This window comes from Sylvia atricapilla, chromosome 22, assembly GCF_009819655.1.
Source record: "Sylvia atricapilla isolate bSylAtr1 chromosome 22, bSylAtr1.pri, whole genome shotgun sequence".
Classification (NCBI taxonomy): domain Eukaryota; kingdom Metazoa; phylum Chordata; class Aves; order Passeriformes; family Sylviidae; genus Sylvia; species Sylvia atricapilla.
Window position 1 is genome coordinate 2,966,016 of NC_089161.1, and position 26,520 is coordinate 2,992,535.

Genomic DNA, 26,520 nt, shown 5'->3' on the forward strand with positions numbered 1-26,520 from the left:
TCCATCTCTGTTTAGAATTTCAGTCGGAATTTATTATTTATTATGTTTTCAGAGCTGCTAGTGAAATACTCTCCCACCAGTCACTCAGTATTTGAGCACTGAAATAAATCTTAAAGATTTAGGAAAGACTTAGGAGAAAATACAGGGAAAAATCATGCTCACATGCAGCCATCAGTAAACTTGGAGGAAGGAAGGAGCACAGAGCAGTCCCTGAGCTGGAGTGTCAGAACTTGGATTCGTGTCCTTGCCTGTCCAACCTCAAACAATATCCTTCCCCTGCTTTGTCTCCGTTTCCCTGCTCACAAAAGGGTGATAACAGCAGTTCCCCGGGGGAAGGAGTGTGTTAATTCACCACCACATTTATTCCCATGTTGAAAGAGGCACCAGATAATAAAAAGTCACAGTGTTTTGATGTGTATAAAAGTTTGGTGTGGGATTCCTGTCCCGCTTTGCCCTGTTGCTTCCACAGCAGCAAAGTCTGGAGGTGGAAAGGGGTCATAAAAATCCATGTTTTGAAAGCTTGGTATTTACAGGTCGTTAAAGAAAATGCTGATGTGGCTTCAGTTAGCGGGGCAGGGGTGTTCGACTGATTTAATGGATTAAAAAAAGAGATCCCAGCCCTGGCAGAAGCCAGGTCTGGCTGACAGGGGATTTATAGAGCATCCCCCTGGAGGGGTTATGTACCACTGAGGGCATTAAGGAAGGGCAGGTTTGATTAAATGAGGCAAAGTTCTTCTCCCTCCAGCCCTCAGTGCTTCCTGCCATGCTAGGACTAATGGGAAGCAGATGAGCTGGGATAAATAGATGTTATCATTAAAAATATATGATTAGTGCAAAGACGTTCTGAGGGGACTGAAGCATCTCACCAGTGGATCCAGGCTGAGAGATTTGGGGCTGTTCAACCTGGAGAAGTTGTGTGCAGATCTCACAGCACCTTCCACGATCTGAAGAGGCTACAGGGAAGCTGGAGAGGGACTATGGAGTGACAGGACAAGAGGGAATGCATTCAAACTGAAAGAAGGGAAATTTAAGTTGGATATACAGAAGAATTTTCCCCTGTGAGGGTGGTGAGGCACTGGAACAGGTTTCCCAGAGAAGCTGTGTCTGCCCCTGGATCCCTGGAAGTGTCCAAGGCCAGGTTGGACAGGGCTTGGAACAACCTGGGCTAGTGGAAAGTGTCCCTGCCCATGGCAGGGGGTGAGATGAGATGGGCTTTATGCCCCTCCCAACCAAACCATTCCGTGACTCCATGATTATCCTTCCTGAAAACTCCCCCAAACTTTGAGCAGAGAGAGCTGGCACATCCCCTCAGATTTCTGTGCAGCTGCTTCCTGAGAGATTCTCCCAGATGGGCTTCATCCCAAGGGCAAGGTGGTGACGGGAAGAGTGAGAGACTCTGCTCTCTCTTGTTCATCTTTCAGGGAAGGGAGATCCGCGGGGGTGGGCTGGTGAATCCCGTGGCGAACCCCTGCAATCTTCCTGTTAATTTCATATCGCTTCTGTTGTTTGGCTCCTGTTGACGCTTTAGGTGAGGTCTGTCACAAATCCTACACGCAGTTCTCCAACCTGTGCCGCCACAAGCGGATGCACGCGGACTGCCGCACCCAGATCAAGTGCAAGGACTGCGGGCAGATGTTCAGCACTACCTCCTCCCTCAACAAGCACCGGCGCTTCTGCGAGGGCAAGAACCATTACAACCCCGCCGGCATCTTCGCCCCCGGCCTCCCCCTCACGCCCACCTCCATGATGGACAAATCCAAGCCCTCTCCCAACCTCAACCACGCCAGTCTGGGCTTTAATGAGTATTTCCCATCCCGCCCGCACCCCAGCGGGATCCCGTTCTCGCCAGCCCCACCGGCCTTCCCCGCCCTCACCCCGGGATTCCCGGGGATTTTTCCGCCTTCTCTGTACCCCAGGCCCCCCTTGTTACCACCCACGCAGCTGCTCAAAAGTCCCCTCAACCACACTGCGGACGCGAAGCTCCCCAGCCCCCTCGGGAACCCGGCGCTGCCGCTGATCTCCGCCGTGAGCAACAGCAACCAGGCCCCTTCAGGGGAGGAGAAATGTGAAAGCAGCCTGGAAAACTCCTACCTGGAGAAGCTAAAAGCCAGGAACAGTGACATGTCCGATGGCAGTGACTTTGAGGATGTCAATACGACCACGGGCACGGATCTGGACACCACCACTGGCACCGGCTCCGACCTGGACAGTGACGCGGAGAGTGACAGGGACAAAACGAAAGACAAGAGCAAACAAATCGAGACCAAGCCGGATTTCATCAGCAGCTCGGTGTCTGCCAGTTCCACCAACACCACGAGCGAGATCCCTCTCTTCTATTCTCAGCATTCCTTCTTCCCTCCCCCTGAGGAGCACCTGCTGCCCACCACGGGGGCAGCCAATGACTCTATTAAAGCGATCGCCTCCATCGCAGAGAAGTATTTTGGGCCTGGCTTTATGGGGATGCAGGAGAAAAAGATGGGTTCGCTCCCGTATCATTCCATGTTCCCTTTCCAGTTCCTCCCCAATTTCCCCCACTCCCTCTACCCTTTCACGGAGCGGACCCTCAATCACAACTTGCTGGTCAAGGCAGAACCAAAGTCACCCAGGGACCTCCACAAAGCCGGCGGCACCAGCTCGGAGTCCCCCTTCGATCTCACCACGAAGCCAAAAGAGATTAAGCCAATCCTGCCGCCCCCCAAGGTCCTCCCAGCCCCATCCTCAGGGGAGGAGCAGCCACTGGATCTGAGCATTGGCAACCGCATCCGAGCCAGCCAGAACGGAGGGAGAGAGCCACGGAAAAACCACATTTATGGGGAGAGGAAGCTGATGGCCAGTGAGGTCTTACCTAAGATTTCCCAGTCCCAGCTGCCTCAGCAGCCTTCCCTGCACTACGCTAAGCCATCGCCCTTTTTCATGGACCCCATCTACAGGTATTAACATACCCTGCCTTAAGCCTTTCCCTAACCAGCTCCTTTTCCAGCTGACACCACACCCTGAGGAAGGGGAGCATGCAGGTTGGTTGGGAAGAACAGTGAGCATCTCCTGTTGTTGTCTGTACCTCTCGACACATTGAATTTCCTGAATGGAAAGGGCTGAGTAATTTCAAGGAGCCCTCATAATCAATGTGTAAAGAGCACATCCTTATTTTGATAAAGAAGAAACTTGACCTATTTAAGGACTCTCCCACGAGCCGAGCCATCACTAAGATGGCACTTCTGCTGGCGAAATTCCAGAGGTTTGATTCGATAAGAATGCAGAGTTCAGATTGCCTTGGAGCCCCGGGCTCTCATGGCTTGGGAATGAGTCAGGAGCCCTGGGAGCCTGGAAATGCAGCTCTCCCACTGCCTGACTCGAGGGCCTTTTGTGAGCCACTTCACCTTTCTTTCTCCCTCCCTCCCTTTTCCTTTCCAATGCCTTTTCTTGGGGTTTTTCCGTTCGGAGGAGCTGCTGGTGCAGACCCAACCTGCTGAAACATGTTACTCTTGGAGTAACAAGTCCTGTGTAAACACATGGTAGCGTGTTACTACCCAGATCTCTCCCAGATACATTTCTCACAGATTTATCTTTCTTGGGAGATAACAAGGCCTTTCTGGTGTCACTTGAACAGATGGTTCTGAGGAGGGCCTGATGCGTTACGTCAGAATGAGCTGAACATGGAAGGCATGTGCAGAGCAGGCTGGGTGAAGTTATCCAAATGTCAGCTAAACTTCCAGAAGGCATCAATTCAGGAGGAAGAGAAAAGGGGAGGCTTTGGACTCTTGTTGCTTGAGAGCTTTTTATAAAACCTGTTCCCAGAGGAAACTTTATAATAACTTCGTGGTGAGGGTAACAGTAAATTCGTGTGTTACCCATCTGGGCATTGCCTTTGGATGAGGTGGACATGGCACGTTTGGTTTTAGCAAAGCCCCGTGAAAAGACGTGTCCTGAACTAGTTTGATTTAGGCATCAACATATCTAAATCAGCCACTACCATGTCTAAATGCTCCACAGCACACATCTGGATACGTGTGCTTGGCCTGGAGCGCTCCTGGATTCAGTTTGTGGAGGTGAATGCTTTGTCCTTGTGCTGAATGCCTGGTGATCCTTGCTGTGCCCAGCCTGCTGGAAGGTTAATGGCTGGTCCCCTGCAGGATCTGCCATGTCCCTGGCACTGGAAATCCTCAGAGCCACCGTGGTGTGACGGTGGGACGGGCACTCAGAGGGCTGCCAGCACCACGACAGCCCAGATGTCACCTCCAGCCGCTGTCGCAGGGCTGATAACTGTGGGAAAAAGTGATGTCAGTGTCTGGCCAGGCCAAGGAGCTGTGGCTGGGGTGAGGATTAGTGAGCCCTCAGTGCTGGCTAAACAAGCCTCTCTGGCTCTGCCACTGTGTGCCCACACCATTCCATCTGGGATGGGGACACCTCCCAGCTCAGGAGGTGCCATGTCCTGCCTGGCACCCACCGTGGCCATCTCCTCCTGGAGAAATCAGGCATGGTGTGAACACTGTTCATGTAAAAAGTACCCCTAGGGGGGGAAAAAAAATCAATAAATGGGATAGAGAGGCAAAAGAATCCATGTAGGGTCCTGCCACCTCTGGGCACTCTCAGCAGGAATACTGAAATAACACGGCCTGGAAAAGCCACTGCCAATTAAAACAGCAGCCTCGGGAAAACCGTAAAGGCCCAGAAGACAGATGGAAGTGAAGGACGGGGGCATCGTTTGTTGCATTCCATGGGATGCACACAGTTTTAGTCATGTGTTAAAATAGAAAGTCAGCAGTGGCGTTGCTTGCGAATCAGACTTCTGATGTAATGAGCGAAACAGCCCGGCTTCCAAGTCCCAGCTTGAAAAATATGGAAATATTTTGTTTCTAAACTTCCCTTTATCAGACTCTCTCACATCATTTGGCTCCTTCTTTTTTTTTTTTTTTCTTTTTTTTTTTTTCTCCCAAAGGCCACTTAAATCCTTGACATTTTCTCCTGGTGATATAATTTAATGCGGCCAGACAGTCTGAAATGGGGGCAGTTTTTAGCTCAGCCCGTGGGGGTGACGTTCTCAGGCACTGGGCTGAAACCATCAGCTTAATCCTCTGAGTTGGGCTCTGACGGGGACATTTGGACCTCGTGTTTCCATTCCCAGCGCTGGGAGATGGCAGAGCTGGGGGAATGCTGTCACTTCACCAGGTTTTACGCACAAGGAGCAGGCAGAGCCCTCCCCAGACAGCTCTGCTGGGATCAGGGATGTTCCCTTGGGCATTTCACAGCCTCATGGAGACAAAAGCTGTGCTGGTCAGAGAGGGCTCAGGGAGCAGCTTTTTGCTTATTCTTTGGTTTTTCTGGCAACTCAGAACCATAAAAGCACGTACTTTCCAAAGCCCCCTAATTCTGACTGCGTTTCCAATCCAGCTCTTCTCTTTCCCTCTACCCAAGAAGAATTAAATGCAGATTAAGCACAGTTCACTGACTGAACTCGGCAGGGCTCTTCTTTAAACTCTTTGGTAATTTGATCCACACACCAATCAGCTGAAATGCAGCTAAAATAATTTGCTCTCAATTTATGCTGGACTAATGTAGTTAAAATCACTCTTACTTTTGGATTTCTGCTGGTTTAGCTGGATGGACTCAATTCCAGCTGTTTAAAGATGCAGCTGTGTTTGTTGGAGTGACTTCCTCAACACTTTTTTTCCCTTAGAGAACATCTCAGTTTGTCTTTTTGGTGATTCCACACCCCTGTTTCCCTGCAAGTAGAATATTTTCTGGAAGCAAAGCCAATATTTTCAAAAACAAGAGCCTCACTTTAGGGTGATTTCTGCATCTCAGATGCTTAAACACGAAAAGTTTGAACAGGCCAAGGTGATATCAGAAGAACTCGGGTTTCTGAGCCACTTCAGAATTCTCCCACCAGTCCCTCACTTTTTAAATCGTTGTCCACATGGGATTGCCAAAGAAACTCAATGCAAATTATGTCTCAGCTGCGAGGGAGGAAACAAATATGAAACACCTAATGATTTCAGCACGCTTGGGGCTGCAGTGTTAACTCTTCAGATAAATGCAAACTCTCAAAGACAAGTTTTTTTCTGTGCGGGGGCTGCCTGCTGTGGACCCTAGAGCTTTTCCTGCTCAGACAGTTTTGCTCTAAACACAGGGTTTTCCATGACATTTCACAACAGCAGAGGTTTATAAACCACTGCAGCAGAGCACGAGCAAAACCTTTTTTTAGTCATCAGCCTGAAGGCTAAAAAAAAATACTGCCCAAAGGAGGGGATTTGTGTTCATGTTGTTTCCAACTCTTTCTGCGGGGGAATTGTGCATCAGAATCTGTAGTGTCCAGGAGAAGGGGGTGGAAGATCTTTGTATGAGTTAGAGAATAACCTTTGTGTGATTGAAGCACTCCCTGTGAGGTATGTAACCCTCTGTGTTGTTGTCCAGCAGGGTGGAGAAGCGGAAGGTGACAGACCCCGTGGGTGCCCTCAAGGAGAAGTACCTGCGACCCTCCCCGCTGCTTTTTCACCCCCAGGTAAAAGCAGGGACACTCTCCTGCCGTGCTGATGGAATGCTGAGGTGCGGATGGTACACACTGGGATCACTGGGATCACTGGGATCAGACTCATCCAAGAGCCTGACTGGAAACTCCACTATTTTCCACCAGTTCCTTCCAGACACGTTGAATTCACAATCTGGGGATGGTGGCAGTTGTGCCTTGCTGTTTCCTTTGCATTACCAGAAAAACAGGGATGAGGTCTGGGCAGCTCATAGGTTCTGCCAAACTCCCCTTCCACAGCCCAGAATGCCTGCGAGGTTTTTCCTTTGGGAACACCTTGTGGGGGTCATTTGCAGCGGTACAAAGTGAAGAAGGACTGCCCAGCCCCAGAATACTTTCCTGAATTTCCCACATCATGAGGAGTGTGTGGAAGTGCCAGGCCATGGGTTCAGCTGTGCTGCTCCAAAGGCGTGTGACAGTCCCCAGCTATCCCCTGCTGTGCCCAGGCTGTGATCCCAGCTCCGTGGTCCTCATTGTGCTCTCCTTTATATTCACAAACATTGTTCTCCCCTGATAATGTTTCCCACCTTAGATAAATAACTCGCAGGTTTGTGAAATCTGGGTCCTGGTTGCTTTCACAGCTAAACTTAGTTCCCACATTGTTTCACACCAGCCTCAGAGTTTGGTTAATAACTTCCCCCGATTTTTCCTTCATCCAGGCTGGATAATGGTGACAGGCTGGCCAGGAACATCCTGTGTTTGTGTGAGTTAGAATAGTGGGGATATCTGCCTGTAAAGAATCTGATAGCAGGGAGGAGCCAGTGTGGCAAAGCAACCCAAGGAGACGATGAGAAACATTCAGACCCCAAGCAGGAGCAAGCTCTGGGTGGAAGGTTGTTAACATTGTTCCCGAAATCCTGACCACGTCCTCTTCCCATGGCAGTGAAAAGATCTGGAAGGTCTGGTTATCTCTAACAGCTTATCACACAACATAGCTTCAAATTTGCAATCACTCCAACCCAAAGCTTCCTGATAACTGATTTTTAATAAGGCAGGCGCTGTGTTCAGATCACTCGATCTGGAGAGGTCCTGTTCCCATGCTGCAGTCAGTCAGGTATTTCAGACACAGCAAAGGAACACGGGGCATTTGTCCCAGAATATGGGAGATTTGTACCAGCAGATCCCATCCAGTATTATCATAGAATCAGGGAATGTCCTGAGCTGGAAGGATCATCCAGTCCAACCTGCGGTCTGCACAGGACACCCCAACAGTCCCACCCTGTGTGTGAGAGCTCTGGCAGCCTTGGGGCCATGACCATTCCCTGGATTGCTAAGGATCCTGGATCCTGGATCTTTTCCTAAGAAATCACATTTTCAGGGTTCCTGCCTCTGCTTTGTTCATTAGGACTGATGTTCCTGTGCCTGGTCAGTCAGAGTCACATTCTACCCAGGCTTTTCTCACTCCAGACACGAGTCTGGTCTCAGCCTTTTCCTCTGTGATTAATCCCCAGCTCTCTCAGAGTGCCCTCACCGGGATGTGATGAAGCCAGAAGATGTGATAAAAGCACTCAGGAGATGTTTCCTCTCTCAAAATGAATTTCAGGCAGCTCTTATTTCTTAGCCAGTCGTTGGCAGAAGTTCCTTTGCTCTCTGGGAGTTTTCCTGCATTGTCTATTCCAAATGAAACTCTGGACAACATAAATAACCAGTGTAACTTTTTGATAACTTAATGGAAAGCCTTTCCTCACCTGTTAAGATTCTTTTCTTCCCCCTTTCTGTTTTATTATAACCAGGCAGTTGTTCCCTAAATAGCAAAGTGCCTTTGCCACTGGAGAGGCCGTGGCCAGTGTTTAGAATTTTAAAACCAGCCTACGGCTCTCGAGCCAGCAAATATCTGTGACTAAGTGCCTAAAGAACAGGGCACAACAAAGGAGAGCTCCAGGTACCTCGGCGAAGGGCTGAGAGCTCAGCTCTGAAAGGTCCGGAGAGCTTTTTAACATGATGGTTTTGTTGTATGACTGGCAGCTGGGGCAGAGCTGGTGCTGTAAATGATCAAGTAACCTTTTCAAGTGGCTGGTGCTAAGTATTACTTACTATTTATCATGGGCTGGGAGCCTCCAGCTAAGGGGCTGTGGATCTATTATCGGGAAATGGGGGCTACTACTCCTCTTTTTTTACAGCTTATGAATGCTTGTCAGCCCTCCACAATGTCTTCGGGGGTGATTAAGACAACTTTTTTTTTTTTCATAGCCGTATATTTTTAAACAATATCTTGGCTCTCTTCCCCCCCCTCCCTAGCTTCTAAAGCCCAGTTTAATAAAGTGTAAACGTGCAAAAGGTCAGCCCTTCCTGTACAATCGAGCATCTCGGGGTGATGTATGGCTTCCTACTGCCTTCCGCTCCTCGCTGCCGCCCGGGCTGCCTCCGCGGCTCCCGCCTGTCCCGGTGATGTCAGAGCAGCCAGGAGGCAGCTTTATTGCTGCCTTGTTTGTTTTATCCCTCTTTGCTGCCCCTGGTATCTCCAAAGTGCTCTCAGGAGTGCACGGAGCTGGACGTCGGAGGGGTCAGCGTCGTCCTCTGAGCTGAGTTGCTCTCTTGGACTTGGGTTTCCTGTCGCTCTGTAATGAAAGTAAAAGTGCTGTTCTTTAGGCAGGATTTTTATGCAGATCCGTTTTTCCTTTTTGCACATAGTCCAGCTTCATTCTTTCCTTTCTTGCTTTCCCCTTCTCCTGTATCTCCAGGGTTTTCCCTTTCTCCCTCTTTCTGGTGTGGTGTTTAATCTCGTGTCTGTGAGAACATGGCCAAGTCATACAAAGTCAATCTGATAAAGCATCCAGGGACATTCTACTCGGTGTCCCAGCCCCAGGCCTGCATGCCAGCTGCTCCCATCCCAAAGGGATGTGTAGGTGTTGCCCCTCCTGCCCATAACTCACCCAGCCACTGCTCACATCCGGGGGTTTGGCTGAATCTCCCTTTCACTCCAGGAAACTCAGCCATCTCCCACCCATCCTTCCATCACCTTTAGGAGCTGCTGAACCTTTCCTACCCATAATTAAAATGTTGGCCTCTTCACCAGGCAAGCTCCCTGTGGACCCACTCCATCCTGAGCCTGATCCCAACTCCTCCTCTTCCCAGCTGCTCCCTCCTCACCCCTTCAGCCTCAGCCTCTCCTCTCAGCTCCCTGAAGCAGCCACTGCACATCCCTCCCACTCCACTTTGGCCAGGATTCTTCTGCTTTGGGCCCAAAACTTCCCTGTTCCCCCTCTCCTGGAGTTGTGTCCCTGCCTGCCCACCCACACTCACTGCCCTGTCCTTCTGAGTCCCTGGGATGCTGTAGGAAATGTCAGACCTCCCTGTTCCCAAGACTTTGGTTTGGGCTTGGGTACTGAGTTATACCTCCAGCATCTGATCATGGTGTTTAATTTCAGTGTTATCCCGGTAAAAATGGATGTTTCAGGTATATTCTGAGATGATTTTTCAGCTGAAGTGCTGAAAGTGAGCACATGCACACTGCAGAGAGTGAACAAGTGCTCATTTCTGTGACTTAAATGCCTGGCTTTGCCAGCTGTGCCTTTCCTGCTTTCTCCATGACCAACACATTCCTCCTGTCTCTCCTGGCTGGATTCACTGGCTCTGTTTCCCACTGCACCTCCAGCTCCCAAAAGAGCCAACACCAGCAGGAGCCTTTGCCTGACCAAAACCGGTGTCTCCTGCAGCAGACCTTGCCCTTGCCAGGGGTTCCTCTGACGGGGGCTGTCTCCTTGTCCTTGCAGATGTCGGCCATCGAGACGATGACGGAGAAACTGGAGAGCTTTGCAGCCATGAAGGCCGACTCTGGCTCGTCCCTGCAGCCCCTTCCCCACCACCCCTTCAACTTCCGCTCGCCGCCGCCCACGCTCTCCGACCCCATCCTGCGCAAGGGCAAGGAGCGCTACACCTGCAGGTGAGCCGGGCATCCCACGGCGTCCACACTGAGCCCCAGGCTGTGGGAACATCCCAGGATGTGGGAATAGCCCAGGATGTGCCATCCCAGCCGGGGAGCTGCACTGGGCACCGGCGTGGAGCAGAGGAGCTCCTCACCAATGTCTCCGCCAGGAGGGAAAACAAGGAGCGGCGGAATTAGAGCAGAGCTGGGATGACTAATTCCCTCTGAAATAGCTTGTTTTGTCTGGTAGGAAATCAGCATCTTCTGTTTGCTTTGTAATTTTTAATAACCTCGGGAGCGGATCTGGAGATTCTCAAGCAAACCCAACTCCCCAGGCCAAGTCTCTGGTGTGCGGCGGCAAACGTTCCCAATGCCAGTCCCAATGCTATATCCAACCTCAACTATGGAAAAATGATTAAATTTTAAAAAATGGCATGCAGGAAACAACGTTTTCAAGCAGTTCTATCCACAGAACTCCTCACGTACCCGTCCAGCTCCAAGTTGGAGCAGATCAAGGATATTTAATAATAAACCTCTCTCTGCTATCATAGTTTTACCTCGAGGTTCTCCTGGTGGCTCCTGCTGAGGGGATTTTTTGGGTGCAGAAAGTGGGTACAAACTTTGGTTGATGTGTCTCTTACATTCAACTTTGCCACAAGAGCTGAGGGCTCAGATTTCAGTTGACTTATTTAGAAATTTGAGGTTTCTACTTAGAAAAAGGACTAAACTTGAATTTTAGATGCACACTCAAAAATTAACATTTGGATTACCATTGCGGGGGAACACTCACATTCACTGTTCATCCTCAGGACAGCTGAAGGTCTCTGAAATAAGGAAAGACTGTCATAGCTTCCCCCTGTAATAGTCACAGAGCACAGCCCTTCATCCTTACGTCTTTATTTCCCAATTAGTGTATTTATTTATACCTTTTTGTTTTTACGGTGAACTGGATTTATTGGGGAACACAATTCCTTCCTTTATTAATTTCCTGTGGCTGCATTTCCTTGCTCTAAGCAGCTTGTCAGGCTTCTAACCCATAGTGTGCTGCTACAGCCTTTATCTAGAGAAAATTCTGTGAATTCCAAGGATGAAAGAGCAGATTCCATACGATGAGCACATCAACAGGGCTATAAAGGAGATGCAGAAACATCTCAAGTTCCAATCTGCCCAGGCAGTGATTAAACCCTCTGTACCCTGATGCAGGAATGCTGTAGTTAAACCTTGTCTTCAAGTGCCGTGTCCACACTTCTTTTGAACACTTCCAGGGATAGTGACTCCACCACCTCCGTGGGCATCCCATTCCAAGGTGTGACAAGCCTTTCTGTAAAAAATAAATAAAAAATCCAATTATCCAATCTAAACCTCCTCTGGTGCAACTTGAGGCTGTTTCCTATTGTTCTGTCCCTCGTTCCGTGGGAGCAGAGCCTGACCCCACCTGGCTGCACTCTCAGGGAGTTGTAGGAGTGAGAAGGCTCTTCCTGAGCTTCCTGTTCTCCAGGCTGAGCCCTCCCAGCTCCCTCAGCTGCTCCTGGTGTAACCCTGGGGCGGGAGATTTATCCTCCCCACTGTCCTCCATGGGACGTGAGTGCATGAAGGGATTTTGGGAGCGGCGTCAGGATGAAGGGTGGAGGTTGTGCCGTGGCATCCATTGGCTTTCCTTTGGCTCTCCTGATGGTTTCCTTTGGCTCTTCCCCATCCAGGTACTGTGGCAAGATCTTCCCACGCTCAGCCAACCTGACGAGGCATCTGCGGACACACACTGGGGAGCAGCCTTACAGGTGATGTTGCCCCTCTATAAAAGTCCTTTTCCCAAAACACTCCTCACTCACCACTCCAGCATTTCCCCCTCACCCTCTATAAAGCTGTGCCAGCAGAATACCACAGGCCTGGAGCATTACACAGAGTGATTCATAGGGTTGTATATTATGTGTGCCAGCCAAAAATAATCAGGCTTGGCAGCTCGAAGATAGACACTTAACTTATATTTAGATGTATGCTGGCAAATGAGGGCTCTGATTTGCAGTGTTGTTTCACACTCACGTTAACCATTCATCTCAAGGACAGCTGAAGGTGCTGAATGGCTCTGAAATTCAGGCTGGTTTTGAAGGGCTTGCCAGGACCTTCACTGCTGGGGCTAGCTGGGTTTTTGATTTTTTTTTTTTTTTTTTTCTTAATGCACATCAGAGGTGCCTGCAGTAGAGGATCAAATAAAAACCAAAGGCAAGAAAAAACCTGTTGATTTACTTGCCTTAAAACTGAATTTTGGTAGTGTCTGAGCTTAATTCACAGAGTTTTAAAGGAGAACTGGAAGGGGGGGATTCACACAGAGTCTCATACGTTTGTGTGTGTTTAAGGTTGAAGGCTGAGCTATTTTCTGTTAGCTGGGGACAAGGTGATGGGATTTTGATTCTTCAGTGTGGACAGGGACAGTGCCCCAGCCCAGTGTGTTCTGTGGCTCCTGCCCAAGTCAGGGCTTTAAATCTGAATAAGACTCACAAGAAAATATAAGTAATATGTATGCTTAGGTATATAAATAACTGTTTCTCATGGAAATCTTTCCCCCAGCATTTTCTCCCAGTGCATTACAAGCGGTTTCAAAAAGCTTGGGGAAAAAAAAAATAAAAAGCCCATTTTTTTGTTAGAATGAGGTCCAGAAATGAGCAAACCTGAAGGAATGATGAATCAAGAGCTCACTGCAAATCAAGCCTTGTGTTTGCCGTGATGTGAGGGAGTGTTTTGCAGGTTGTCAAACAATGGTAACAATTCCATTTCGTTTTGGGTAGCTGATATTGCAGCATTTCATACGCAGCCATAAGTTCACAACAAAGCAAATGGAGCAGTTATTAAATAAAGAGAAACACAAATTTATGAGCAGCAAAAGGCCATGTGGTCAAATACATCACATTTTTATGCTCAGTTTAACCTAAGAATTGACTCTCCCACATTGTAATCCCTGCTACGCTGAGAATCGCGTTTATTTTCCATCCAGCATTTTTTGTGCAGACATTAGGTAAATTAAAAATACACCACCACCACCACACCCCCCCCCCGAAAGCAGACATATATTTTGGACCCATTCCCTGCTGTGATGTTTGGGGTTGTGTTATTTGATATGCCTGAACGGGCCCTGTGTGTTCCCTGTCCACTGCAACGCTCGCTCCCGATTATTCCGAGATCGTTAGTTCAGTTTTCTTCCAAAAAAGGAGACTTGCAACTTAACAAAGGTTAGGAAAATAAAGATTTATTTGATCTGGTCTTCTCCCAGAAAATAGCCTGTGTGGGTTTTTTAGAGGTCTGACTCCTGGACAATGTTGCATTCTAACAGCACTCAGGAGAGCCGGGGCTGCGTTTACAGGCGAGCTTTAATTATCATTGATTTGCTTTTCCTCTCAGAGAACTGAGATTTGCAGCTTTGGCAGCCAGACTTGTTTTGAAATCTTGGTTTTTAAGTGCTGACTTCAGGCAGGTAAAAGGAGGTTGCTGACTTCTCAGTGTTTTACTCTTGTCTCCTTTGCAACTTTGCTTTTGATTGTTTAAATTTTTTTTTACCCTGTTCCTATATAAAAATATTTATATATATAATAATTTAAATAAGAATCCAAATATTAATTGCTATGTGCTTAAAGGTAACAGGCCAGAAAATAGGGTGCCTTGGGTTTTGATTCCTGATGGTCACTGATTAAGTGATGGGTTTTTTGGAGTTTTTTGGAGGGGACTATGAAATCACTCAAACTTCTTAAGTGTCTAATTATGTATAAAGTAGGAATTGATAGCACAGGAGCAATAAGGAGGTAGATTGTTTTTATAGAGAGAAAATGCAAAATGTTTTGAGAAGAGTGAGAAATATCTGGTGATGCACTTTCTAAAAATCAAATAATTTGAAAACACTGTGGTCTACAGGGAAATTCAACTTGTTTCTTTTCACTCTTTTTTTATTTATTCTTTTTTTCTGCACCAAACCTGAAATTCAGGACCACGTATTTCAGAATTCAGTGATAAAAAGGCCACTGGAGGCCTCATGTCCAGTTATCTGCATTAATCTGCAACTCACAGCCACAACTTACATTTACCATGTCATTTCAATTGCACATAGCTCAATAAACGTTGAAGATATTTCTCATTTTCTGGTTTTCAAAATGCAGCCTGAGCTCACCCCTGCTATAAAGCACTTGAGGCTGAGGAGTCACTCAGAGGGAGATTTGCTGTCCACGTATTTTTGGGGTTTTTCCTGCAATTCTGCCTCTCCAGCTCACACTGATCAGTGCAAAACTTCGTGAGGACGACTCAGGAACTCCTCCTCACATTCCCAGGGTTTGCTCCCTGCTTTCTCCCGTGTTGTCCCAGGTTCCAGAGGTTCTCCAGCTCCCAGGATTTCCTGTCAGAGCTCCCCAGCTCCAGCCCGGGCTGCCTCCCTGCTGTCCCTCCCTCTCACTTTGGATATTTCTGCCCTTTAAGCTGATAAGGGAGAAGCTTTGTGGGGCTGTTTGCAAAGCAAACACGGCTGCCTTTAAGTTTTATTCTTCTCCTCCCTCACCATTCACCCCTTTCCCTGAATTTAAGCGGGTTCCTCTGCCTGGGCCATTTATTTAGATTAAAACCAGCAGAGCTCCCAGCACCGACCCCCCTGGGACCACAAATAACCCCAGACATCTCCCTCATCCCTTTGCTCCCAGGCATTCCCTGCTCCTTCCCAGTGCCCCTCTGGTTCCTATTTTTTTTAACAAGCTCTTTATCCCTTCCCATCCCCGACCCTGGATCCACACAGCACAGGGTTAGGGCGAGGACCTGTCACAGGGAACTTTTCAAAGGCTTCCTGAACATCTAAATAAATGGACGTGGAGGAGGCCGGGTTGTTCCTGCCGTGGATGTGTAAGAGCTGCCTTTAAATGTCTGGAGCTGCTCCTGGGGGTGATGGCAGGGAAAGCCAGGCTGGGAACATGGGTTATCCTGATGCCCACTGTGCCAGGTATCCCCTGTGCCAGGTATCCCCTGTGCCAGGTATCCCCTGTGCCAGAAACTGGGACACACCAAAAAAGCGTGTTTTAGGAGCTGGTGAGGGCAGGGAGGGAGAGAAAACCCCTGGCATCAGCAAGGATGAGAAGAGGGACGAAACTACTCATGAAAATCCCATGGAATAGCAGGAATTTAGGGATGTTGGCAGGTTTGGATATTGCAGTTTGCTGGAGTGTTGAACAGGAATCCGAGAGCAAATTCCTTGGTGCTGGAAATAGGTGTTTAACTCTCCATGTGGAAACTGTGGTTGTTCTTGCTGATGCTCAAATAACTTCTTGTTTTCTAGTTATTTGGAGGGTTTTTGGAAAAAAAAAAAAAAAAAAGTAAAAAGGGAAAACAAAGGACTTTAGAAGTCTGGAAATGCTGTGGCTTAAAAAGGGACTTTACCCTTTCCCTTGGTTAATCCTAATAAAGGCCCATTATTTGAAATATCTTTATTCTTGTTGGAGATTTAGCAGTAGGATATTCAGAGGCGGACATGGAATCCATAAACATCCAGCAAGAGCGAGTGTTTCATAAACGTATCCCCACTTTTTCCAAAAATAATATCGATTTATTTTTCGAGACCGAATAAAAATCACAGCTGGAGCACATCTGGAAATGGGGGGGTTGTGTTTCACTGCGGGGATCTTTTCCACTCGCACTTGAACCTGTTGCATCTGTAGGGAAGAATCCCACAGAAGTCCTCTGTGTCCAGGGAAATCCAGTTCCATCCTTGAGTGAGGCAGGCATGGGGTGAGTCTGTGCACATCAGGAGCTGCTGATATTCCCAAAACCTCCATCTCCATGTCTTGGAGTGCTGGGGAAACCCTGGCACAGGCTGCCCCATCCCTGGAGGTGTCCAAAGCCAGGTTGGACGGGGCTTGGAGCACCTTGGGATAGTGGAAGGTGTCCCTGCCCACGGATGGTGTTTAGATTCCCAAAACCATTCTGGGATGGCAGGATTCCCATCGGTGAGTAGCTCAGCTCCGTGGGGCAGATGTTGCTGTGTGTTAGAGGAGCTCAGAGCAGCCCTGCTGAGGTGGGCTTGTTCTGGAATTACAAGAGCTTGGGAAGAGTTTGAATTTTGGAAATGCCCAGGACTTGTGGAGTTCTGCATCAGAGACAGATTCTGTCGCTCGTGGGTTTTGGGAGCAGCTTTGCTGAGGTACAGGCGACGTGTTTAAAGGGAGATCTAAGCAGGAATTCGGCGGGTCCGGGCAGGAATGATGTTTTCAGGAGTTTTAGACCCAAACTCTCCAGCGCAGCTCGGAGCTGCCACCTTCAGTCCATCAGCGGCTCCGGCTCTGCGCTGGCAGCTCGGGCTGAGTCCTCACACCATCACCCCGAGCAATTCCGATTTATTTGGAGGGATTCGAAACCCAAAAAAAAAGGGAGTGATGGCTTCGAACAAGCCCCCAGCCCATCTGCGGTGGGTCCTGCAGAGACTGAGCGCAGAGAGGGAACATTTATTCACTCAGCAGCTGCCCTGAACATCCTGGCTGGGCTCCTTGCATTCCAGCTTTTCTTCGTAAACCAGATATTTGGGGAATAAAAAAAAGGGGAAAACGAAGGACTTTAGAAGTCTGGATATGTTGTGGTTTAAAAAGGGGCTTTGCTCTCTTCCTTGGTTAATCCTAAAAAAGAACCACTATTTGAAATATATTACTCGCCTAAGAGTAAATCTTACCCTGTTTGGAAAGGATGGTGGATTTCTTGGGAGCTGTTTTGCTGTAAGAACAGTTCTAATTACCTTTAAACCGTGCTGTAGCTCCAGTACCACAAGGAATTTCACAAACAGAGCCAGAATTTTCTGTGTGTCCAGCTCACTGTCATGCAGGGATTTGCCAGTTAATAACTATTTTATACATTTCACCTCCCTTCTTTCTTCTTCTGTCTTCCTTGTCCTCCCTCCACAGCCATATTTCACCTGATTCCCCTCAAAAAAATAAAAAATGGAAGGAATAAATCCAGCTCTCTCATTCCTACAGCCATGCATGGAAAAATAATTATTTTGTTTCCAACTCTTATTTGTTTGGACGACTCACTTCCTAAATTAATCCTAATCCTTTCTTTGTGCTTCTTGAGTAACAATAACATCAGATTTGTCTGGGATGATTAATGCTTTGTGCTTCCTTCAGCTGAGTAAAGATTTATAGACCAACATTTCCATGGGATTTTGATTGTCAGATTTTTCTCTTTTTTTTTTTTTTAATGTTTTGTTGGTTGGGTTTTGTTTGGTTTGGGGTTTTGTTTGGGTTTGGGTTTTTGTTTGGTTTGGGGTTTTGTTTTTTTTTTGCTTTTGATTTTGATTTTTTTTTCTTGTTTTGTTTTTGGTTTTGTGGTTTTGGGTTTTTTGTTTTTGTTTTGTTGTTATTTTGTTTTGGGGTGGGGTTTTTTGTTTGTTTATTGATATTTTTGTGGGTTTGGGGGCTTGTTTTTGGTTTTTGGTTTGGCTTGGGTTTCGTTTTTTTTAATTTTATTTTGGGGGGTTTTTTTGTTGGGTTTTTTTGGTTTTGTTTGTTATTGTAGTTGTGGTGGATTTGGGGGATTTCTTTGTTCAGTTAGTTTGGTTTTTATTTTTTATTTGCCTTTTACTGGCTTTTTCCCTTCCCTAACATTACCTTTCTGGCATTTGATATTTTCCAGGTGTAAATACTGTGACAGGTCATTCAGCATCTCCTCCAACCTGCAGCGGCACGTCCGGAACATCCACAACAAGGAGAAGCCATTCAAATGTCACCTGTGCAACAGGTGCTTTGGGCAGCAGACCAACCTCGACAGGCACCTGAAGAAACACGAGCACGAGAACGTTCCAGGTGGGGAAAAACTCTGTGGATCTGCTGGGGATCACTGAAAAGAGGAGGAGGCTCCATGGTCTGGCTCCTTGGGAAGCCTTGCTGGAATTCCCTGTCCCCTAAGGATGAGTTTATAGGGTTGTTTGTAAGGTTTTTTTGGAAGTTCCAGAAGATGAATTGGCTTTGTTTTGACATTAAAAAAAAAAAAAAAAAAAAAAACGAAAGAGAGGAATTCCTGTGATGAAGCCAAGTAAGTGATTTCCCAACAGGGGTAAAAAAAAAATAGTGTTGTGGAAAAGTTATAGGCAAAGACCTCTGCAATGGTTCTTAAATTGTGTGTATTGCCCATAAATGCTAAACATCACCTGTATTTTGGTCTGGAAAACACAACCTTCCTTTGGGATCTTTGCTCCATGACTTTTCTCCTGAGTATTAAATCACAAATATAACGTGAGAGGGCTGTTGACAACATTCTTACTTTATGTTTCCTCATAACCATGGCCTTGAAATCACCTGATGGAGTCTCCTGTTGTCTCTGCTGTTGTCCCTCCTGTTGTCCCTCCCTGCTCCTGCCCCACAGTGAGCCAGCACTCCGGAGTCATCACCAACCACCTCGGGACCAGCGCCTCCTCCCCCAACTCGGAATCTGACAACCATGCACTTTTAGACGAAAAAGAGGACTCCTATTTCTCGGAAATCAGAAATTTTATTGCAAATAGCGAGATGAATCAAGCCTCGGCTCTAGCAGATAAAAGGTAGGCAAGGAAATTAAGTTATCTGCTGGCAGGACAGGCATGAACAGCAGAGTAATGCAAGAGGGAATTCAGGCTGGCTGGTAGAAGCTTCCTCCTGAGAAGGAAGAGGACTGCTTCTGACACAAATGTTAATTTTAAGAGATGAAAAACCAGCATTTAAATCAGACTACACAAATTTGTAGTTCAAAAAGCCTTGGGGTTGGTGTATTCTCAACATGCTCACTGGCCCTTAGGAACTGTGAAGGGTGATCTTTAAATGCCTGAAGCACATTGGTTTTCTTCTTTGTTACATTTTAAATAATGTATACGTATCTATAAATGTGTTTCTGTGTTCATGTCTGCGTACAACATTACCAAAATCTTACATTCTAGTGGGAATACCCGACTTAAACATTTGCCATCTTTTTTTTTTTTTTTTTTTTTTCTTTTTCTTTCTTCTTCTTCTCCTCCTCCTCCCTGCCATTCAACCAAACATTTCAGGCCAGAAATCCAGGATATTGATGGCAATTCCCAGTGCCACGGCTTGGCAAACGAGAAGACAGAAGATGTGGACGATGAGGACGAAGAACTGGAAGAGGAAGACGACGACAGCCTGACTGGGAAGTCCCAGGACGAGACGGCGTCGCCCACGGCGGAGCCCCGGGGAGCCTTCGAGGATGAGGAGGATGAGGAGCCCACGTCTCTCACCATGAGCTTTGACCACACCCGAAGGTGAGGGGCCGTCCCCAGGGGGCTCAGCCCCCTGCCCGTGTCCGTGGTGCATTGTGAGTGCTGTGGGTTTGTTCTCCAAGCCATGCCATGCCTCCGGTGTGATCCAAACCTTCACTCCAGATTCCATTTCACCGCGCTGGGGGACGCGAGACAAGTGGACTGCAAGGAGAGTCTGGAATGATGTCCGTGGCTTGAGGAGCCTGGAGCAGGAGAACAGACACAAACCCCAGAGTTTTCAGGGTACCACAGCTCAGCAGATGTCATTTTTCTCTCCATAACTCTGGTCAGGGCAAGGGAAGAGGCATCTGTGCAACGCCTTTGGTGCTGCTATGGCCCTTTGAGTTGTAGCAAAATATTCTTGGCTTCAGGTGGAGTTCTAAGAGCTCTGGCAAAAAGGGGATTCTGCCCAGGTGAGACCCACCTGCAGAGCTGTGTCCAACCCTGGGGTTCCAGCACAGGAAGGACATGGAGCTGCTGGAGAGAATCCAGAGCAGGCCCCAGCATGATCAGAGGGATGGAGCAGCTCTGCTGGGAGGAAAGGCTGAGGGAACTGGGATTGTTCAGCATGGAGGAGAGAAGGCTCCAAAGTGACCTTCCAGTGCCTGAAGGAAGCCACAGGAAATCTGGAGGGAGACTCATTCCAAGGGCCTGGAGTGATAGGACAGGGGGAAGTGGATTTAAATTGAAAGAGGAGAGATAGAGGTTTGATCTTCAGAGAAAATCTGTAACTGTGAGGGTGGTGAGGCCCTGGCACAGGGAAGGATCACAGGTTTCCCAGAGAAGCTGTGGTTGCCCCATCCCTGGAAGTATCCAAGACCAGGTTGGACAGGGCTTGGAGCCTGGGATAGTAGAAAGTGTCCCTGCCCATGGCAGAGGGCGAAATGAAACGATCTTAAAGGTCCCTCCCAACCAAAACGAGATTCCACTATTCTATAAAACGTGAAGGATTTTTCCCCCCAAGTTCAAGCCACATCTGAACACCCTCAAAATGAAAGACTGCTGCACACAGCACAGGCTCAGCTCCCTTTCTGCTGCAGTTCGCCCCAGTTTCTGCCACACAACACTGAGCAATGCCTCGCTGCTTTTGATGCAGAGCCTCAGACAAGAACCTGCTGCTTGTTGCTTTCCACTTCTTCCTCACTCCTCCTGCCATGCCGTGTCGTGTCCGTGTCCGTCTGTCCATCCCTTCACGCATGTGGCTGGTGAGCCCCCGTGGGTGGTGCATGCAGGCTCTGGGCCAGACGAGCTAACACAGGTCACCCCTTCCCCTGGTCATTGGTACAGGTGTATTGAGGAGGACGAAGCCGGCCTGTTAGATTTGGAGCAGATGCCGAATTTTGGGAAGGGGCTGGATCTCCGCAAAGCAGCCGAGGAAGCATTTGAAGTTAAGGATGTGTTTAATTCCACCTTAGACTCTGAGGCAATAAAACAGACTCTGTACAGGCAGGCTAAAAACCAGGTGGGTATATCCAGAATGTTTTCCTAGCTTGCCGCCAGCGTGTACAGCAGGATTAGGGAGCAGCTGGCCTCCTCCAGCCCAGGGTTATTCTCCCCTTCCAGTGGGTTATTTTTCCCCTTCCAGAAGGTTATTTCCCCTCCCCAGCAGGAATTGCAACACACACATGAATGTGTCTTGTTGCAATTAAATTGAAATAGAGGAGGAAGGGAGCGGACATTACATCTAGGTGGATTTATCTCAACCTGTGCAGTGAGAACGGGGCTATACAGGAAGAGAGAGGCATCTGTGTGTTTTTATCTGTCTGTATAAATGTTTTTACAAGTCCTTATTTATTTCTACTTTGGGGTGGCTCTTCTGTGGGTACCCACTGAGGTTTGGTCTGCAGAAACAGCAGCAAAGTGCCCTTGGGTTTGATTAAAACAGGTGTAAAAGACAATAATATATCCAGGACTTGCAAGCCAGCAGGTTTAGAGGGTATCCTTGTTTATCTCCTTGATTTCTAAACGCAAACCAGAAAATGGAAAAGAAAAACCTGAACTCTGTGAGCCAGACCAGTTTAGACCCATTAAAAACCATCAAAATGGCATCTAAGAATTACTGGAGTTCAGAGAGAGATCTGGAGGTTTGGGGTCTCTGAGTCTGGCTTTCTGCTTTTTCATTACCCAAAACACCCAGTCTGGGTTTATGGAGTTGGTTTTTTGATGCCTCCACAAGGATTCCCACAAAAGAACTGTTCAGTGGAGTTACCTCAGCAGGCTGGGCTGGAGACAGGACACCCAGCCCCTGGTGGGGGATAAGCACAACTCTCACCTCAGAGGCCCTTTCTGACCCTCAAACAACAGAATTTATCCCAAAATCTATTTCAAATGTCCAGCAGAGCGGTAGCTTGGTGCAGCCACCATGCAGAACATGATTTTTGAATTAGCATCATCCAAAACTCTGGACGTTTTTGTCCTCCTTCGTAGTGGGTGCCAGTAGTGAGGCTGGGGAGGGCTGCTGGAAGAGACAGCACAGCAGTTTTTTGGGGTGACACCTGTTTAAACACAAGCCACTTTCCTGACTCCTCCCTGTGTCCTGTCACTAACATCCCAGATGCACTAACTCTTTGGGAGCAGCTTGCTCTTTTCCAAGGTACCACCCTGGTACAGCCTGTGCTTGGATGGGGGAAGCTATTGTTTGGGGTTTCAACTCTGATTTACACTTGAATCACAATAAGCAACTTAAATAATTTGACCCATCTTTTGGCAGTAATATAAAACCTTAGTGTGAGCAGCACAGCTTAGTTTGGGCTTGGTTTGGCTTAGTTTTAAGCAATTTTAGAAGTGTGTGTGTCCACAAAACCACAAAACTGTTCCTCTTCCCTGGGCCAGCGGGATGGAGAGGGTGGGGACAGTGTCCTCTTCTTTTTCAGGCCCTGGGTGACAATGACATTGGTTTTCCTCTCTGCTGTATGAGGTTATCATCTGCCTAAAGCCCTCACATCACTCATGTGGGCTAAAAAGGGCACGGAGAGGTGTGTGAGGCAAACCTTGTGTCCTGGTGCAGGGAGAGCAGCCAGGTTACGAGGAACCAGCAGTTTGTTAGAGGACAAACAAGTCTCACTGCATTTCTCTCAGCAGACACCTTTAAGGGTTTCACTGCAGCAATAAACCCACCCCGACCACACTGGGTATGCCAATGAGAATTCCACATCCCTAAATATCCACACTGGCCCATGCCAGGCATCGAGTCAGGACGAGCAGCTGCTCAGCACTTCCCACTGGGCACTGCTGGCCCAGCCCAGCCTCACTGAGCCACTGGCTTGTCTGGGGATGTGATTCTTTTTAAGAACAAGCCCCAGTTACAGCTGCTTTCCCTCGTGAGCTGAGCCTGGAATCTTGTGGAGGTTTGTGACCGAGCACAGGCAGTGAAGGGCAGGTTCAGTCCTGTGAAAACAGTGGGAATGATGGTCTCTCCTGACTGTCCCTATGAACGGTGACAAATCTGGTCTTCTGAGTGGTGGGTGCCATCCCAGAGCATGGATGTGAGTTTAGCCCAGCACAGAGGGTGCTGCTGGCCCAGGTGGGCAGGGTTAGGTGGTGCTGTGGGTTTTATACAGTGCTCCTCCATGCTGTGTTCTCACTCGTGTCCTGGCCTCCCTCTCTCCCCTAGGCTTATGCAATGATGCTGTCCCTGTCTGAGAACGCTCCCCTCCACACGTCCTCCCAGAACTCTCTGGGGGCTTGGCTGGACATGGCAGGAGCAGCTTCAGAGTCGGGGACCTTTAACCCCATCAACCACCTCTGAGAGGTCCACAAGGCACTGGCTGGAGCCCAGGTGGTGCTGCAGCCATCCCAGCAAAATCCCAGCCAGCAGAAGATGGATGAGAGGGCCTCAGGGAGTCGTCTGGACTTTGGGCTGAGAAGGAAACCTGTCGCATCCGACCTACACGTCCTGCATTTTTTATCTCTCCAGAGTTTTCCTTTCTAATTTATCAGAATGAACCTCTCCCATACTGGATAACCCTGAAGCAGCCCCAGGATTTCACAGCCTGTAGGAATAGCATGAGCAAGACACGAATTGCAGCAGTGCAATCAAAGATTGGCCCCTCCAACCTTCCAAACCAGTGTCAACTGAGCCAGCACAGCCTGAGCAGGGATGACAGCTTGGAGCCACACAGCAGCATTTCCTTCCCATCCAGCTGAATGGTGAAGCACCAAGGGAAGAGAGCCAGGTGTGACCTGTCCCTGGTCAATTCTGACACAGCCACTGGAGTTATGCCAGGGAAAGGCAAATCCAGCCCATTTCACTGACCCCCCCGAAAGAATTTGGAATTCTGCACTCCCACAAAAACACCATCCCGGCCTTTGCTCCCAGCAAAACACTGGCACAGTGCAAAGCTCCTCCCTCCAAGGCGAGGCCACATCACCTGCAGTCATCATGAGCCACAGGCAGCTCCCAGCTGAGACATCTCCAGGCTGGAGCAGTGCTGGGGTTGGGGTGACGGATGTGTCACAGGGACACGGATGGTCGGCTGTGCCCTGAGCCAGGCTGGGAGAGCTCCCTGCCCCTCCTGGTTCCTGTGAGCCCAGCATGGACTGGGAGTGCCTGGGACAGAGCCAGGCTGGTGGAGCTCCTGGAAATGCTTGGGTTTCCCCAAGTACAGAGGTCACAAGGCCAAGCCTTCCCCGGCTGTGCATAAGGAAGCGTGTGCTGGGCAATCTCACCTCACCCAGGGCAGCTGGGACACATCTGTGTCACCTCCCGGGGATTTCAGGGTGACATCACCCCGTGCCCATGGTATCTGTGGCACAGATCTCTGATTCACACGTTGTTTTGGCCTGTTTTTCCTTCTGCTCTGCCCGCTGCTACTTGGCCTGTGATTTAAGTAGAAAGATGAATATTTCCATGCTCCAGCAGCCTGAGGGGTGCAGAGCACAGAGATAAAAATCCAGTTGTCTCTCTGACTCCAAAATTTCTCACAGAGATTTTATGAGTGACTTCCAATCACCTCAAAACCTCATCTTCTCTACTGATACACAGCAGCCTCCACAAATCCTGTGGGCTTTGTGTTGTTCTCCACTGCAATTCCCATCTGCAGTTGGAGGGGGGAATTTGGAGATGACATTCCTTGATGGAATGGTTGGGAAAGCCGTGGAAAAGGGCAGATGGAGGGTTCTAAGCCAGTCCAGTGTGGGGTGTGTCATGCAGCAGGCCAAAACAACAAAACCAGCTCCCTGAGCAAAGCAGAGTCAGAGTTGGTTGTGACAGCTTTGCAAGTCATCTTTACACCCAAGAGCACCAGTAAGGCTGATTTTGGGGAGCCTCAGGGTGCCCCCATGGGAAAGCATCCAGGGTGCCTTTGGTACAGAGGGAACGAGAGGTAAATTAGCAGCACCAGTGTGTTTCCCAAGAAAATTTACCCTCCCCTTTTTGGTTTCCCACAACATCCTGTGAAAGTGCCCAAGGCTCTGAGAGCACCAGGTGGTGTGACCGAGCTGCTGCACGTATTTGCACAACGCTCCTGGGTAGGCAGAGCCTGAGAGCCAGCCCTGCTGGAGGAATCCTGGCTCTGCAGAGGAGAGGGACAGCCCTGTCCCCTCCTGTCCCCTCCTGTCCCACCCCATCCCATCCCCACTCCAGAGGCTGCAGCACAGCCCTGCCCAGGCACTTGGCCTTTAAATTATTCCCACAGGGGCCAACTGAAAATAATAAAAGAATTGTTTCTTTTCCTGATGGAATTTATTTTAATCTGTATATAACTTGTAATTTGGGGCTAATTCCTTTCTTATTTTATTTCTTCCTTAACAGTATTTTTTTTTGCATTAGATATCATTCTTGTGAAGAAATCATGTTAATATAAGTGTGTAGTGAAGGACCAAAATGGTGTTGTTGAGGTTGGATGTTGGATAAGCAGGGTGCAGGAAGATTTTGTCCATGTGCCAAATGACCCCAGTCAGTGCTGCCAGTGGTGCTGCCAATTCTCCAGACAATCATCCCTCAGCTCCCCTTTGCCTTGAAGCTCCTGGGGCATTGGAGGAAGGTTCCAGTGATTGGGAGCAGCACAGCAGGAGGAGGAGGAGGCCAGTGGAGATGCTCTGCCTCGATGGCCCTGCTCCAGGAGAACATGGAAAGGGCCTTAAACATGGGGCTGGATCCATCCTGTCCCATTCCAGCTGCAGCTCCGTGACTCCTGGCAGCTGCTCGGAGAAAACCACGTGTCTGAGCATCTCTCTGGCAGCACTGCCTGCTGTACTGGAACAGGATCTGTGGGCAGCAGTGAGCGTTTGTGTGCTCTGACCATGGTTTGTTCACCCTCGAAGAAACCTTGGGGCAGGTCAGCATCGCACTCAACGGCACAGGGAGGTGGCAGAGCAACTGAGGGAGTGGCAGTGAGCTGGACACCAAAATGTGGGCCAGTACTAAGGAATGAGGGTGTTATTGTGGAGATTTATTTGGGGTATTTGTGGTCTCCCCGTCCCTCTGTCAGCCCTGCTGCCAGTTGTCATTTCTCCTGGAGCGGTTGGTCAGGTGCTTGCTCTGACTGAGCCCACACTGTCACCATCCCCCTCCCCAGGCTCATCCTGGCTCTCCATGGATATCCTGGCCAAGGATAGATAGGTATTATCCAGTCAGGGATTGAGGACATTAAAAATATAGGGTTTGAAATCATTAAATGATTTTTTTTTCTTTTCGTATTTCTTAATTCGGTTTTCTCCCCATTTTCTCTAACTTGTGTTGTAGGATCTCCTGACTCCTTTAATTTAGCACTGATTACAAGTTTCAATTTTTCCCATTAAGATAAAGAAACAGGAAGCCTCTGAACTGAACCTCTGTTAATCTCTACCTTTCATTGGACTGCACTTGGAATGTGCTGCAGCTCACAGCAGGTGTGGAGGTTCCTTTTTGCTGCTTTAGCAGAGAATCTCGTCTTTTCA

At 48.5% G+C, this 26,520-nt stretch overlaps 1 protein-coding gene across 1 annotated transcript in view; it reads left to right on the forward strand.

Moving 5' to 3' along the window:
* PRDM16 (PR/SET domain 16) overlaps positions 1 to 23,893 on the forward strand; it is a 289,181-nt gene extending 265,288 nt beyond the window's left edge. The window contains exons 9-17 of the mRNA XM_066334218.1: positions 1,529 to 2,930; positions 6,412 to 6,499; positions 10,237 to 10,406; positions 12,089 to 12,166; positions 18,030 to 18,199; positions 18,759 to 18,933; positions 19,414 to 19,644; positions 20,929 to 21,103; positions 23,255 to 23,893. Of these exons, the coding sequence (XP_066190315.1) occupies positions 1,529 to 2,930; positions 6,412 to 6,499; positions 10,237 to 10,406; positions 12,089 to 12,166; positions 18,030 to 18,199; positions 18,759 to 18,933; positions 19,414 to 19,644; positions 20,929 to 21,103; positions 23,255 to 23,389 (2,624 nt within the window). The 3' untranslated portion in view covers positions 23,390 to 23,893. The remainder of the gene's footprint in view (positions 1 to 1,528; positions 2,931 to 6,411; positions 6,500 to 10,236; positions 10,407 to 12,088; positions 12,167 to 18,029; positions 18,200 to 18,758; positions 18,934 to 19,413; positions 19,645 to 20,928; positions 21,104 to 23,254) is intronic.
* Positions 23,894 to 26,520: the final 2,627 nt, after the last annotated feature.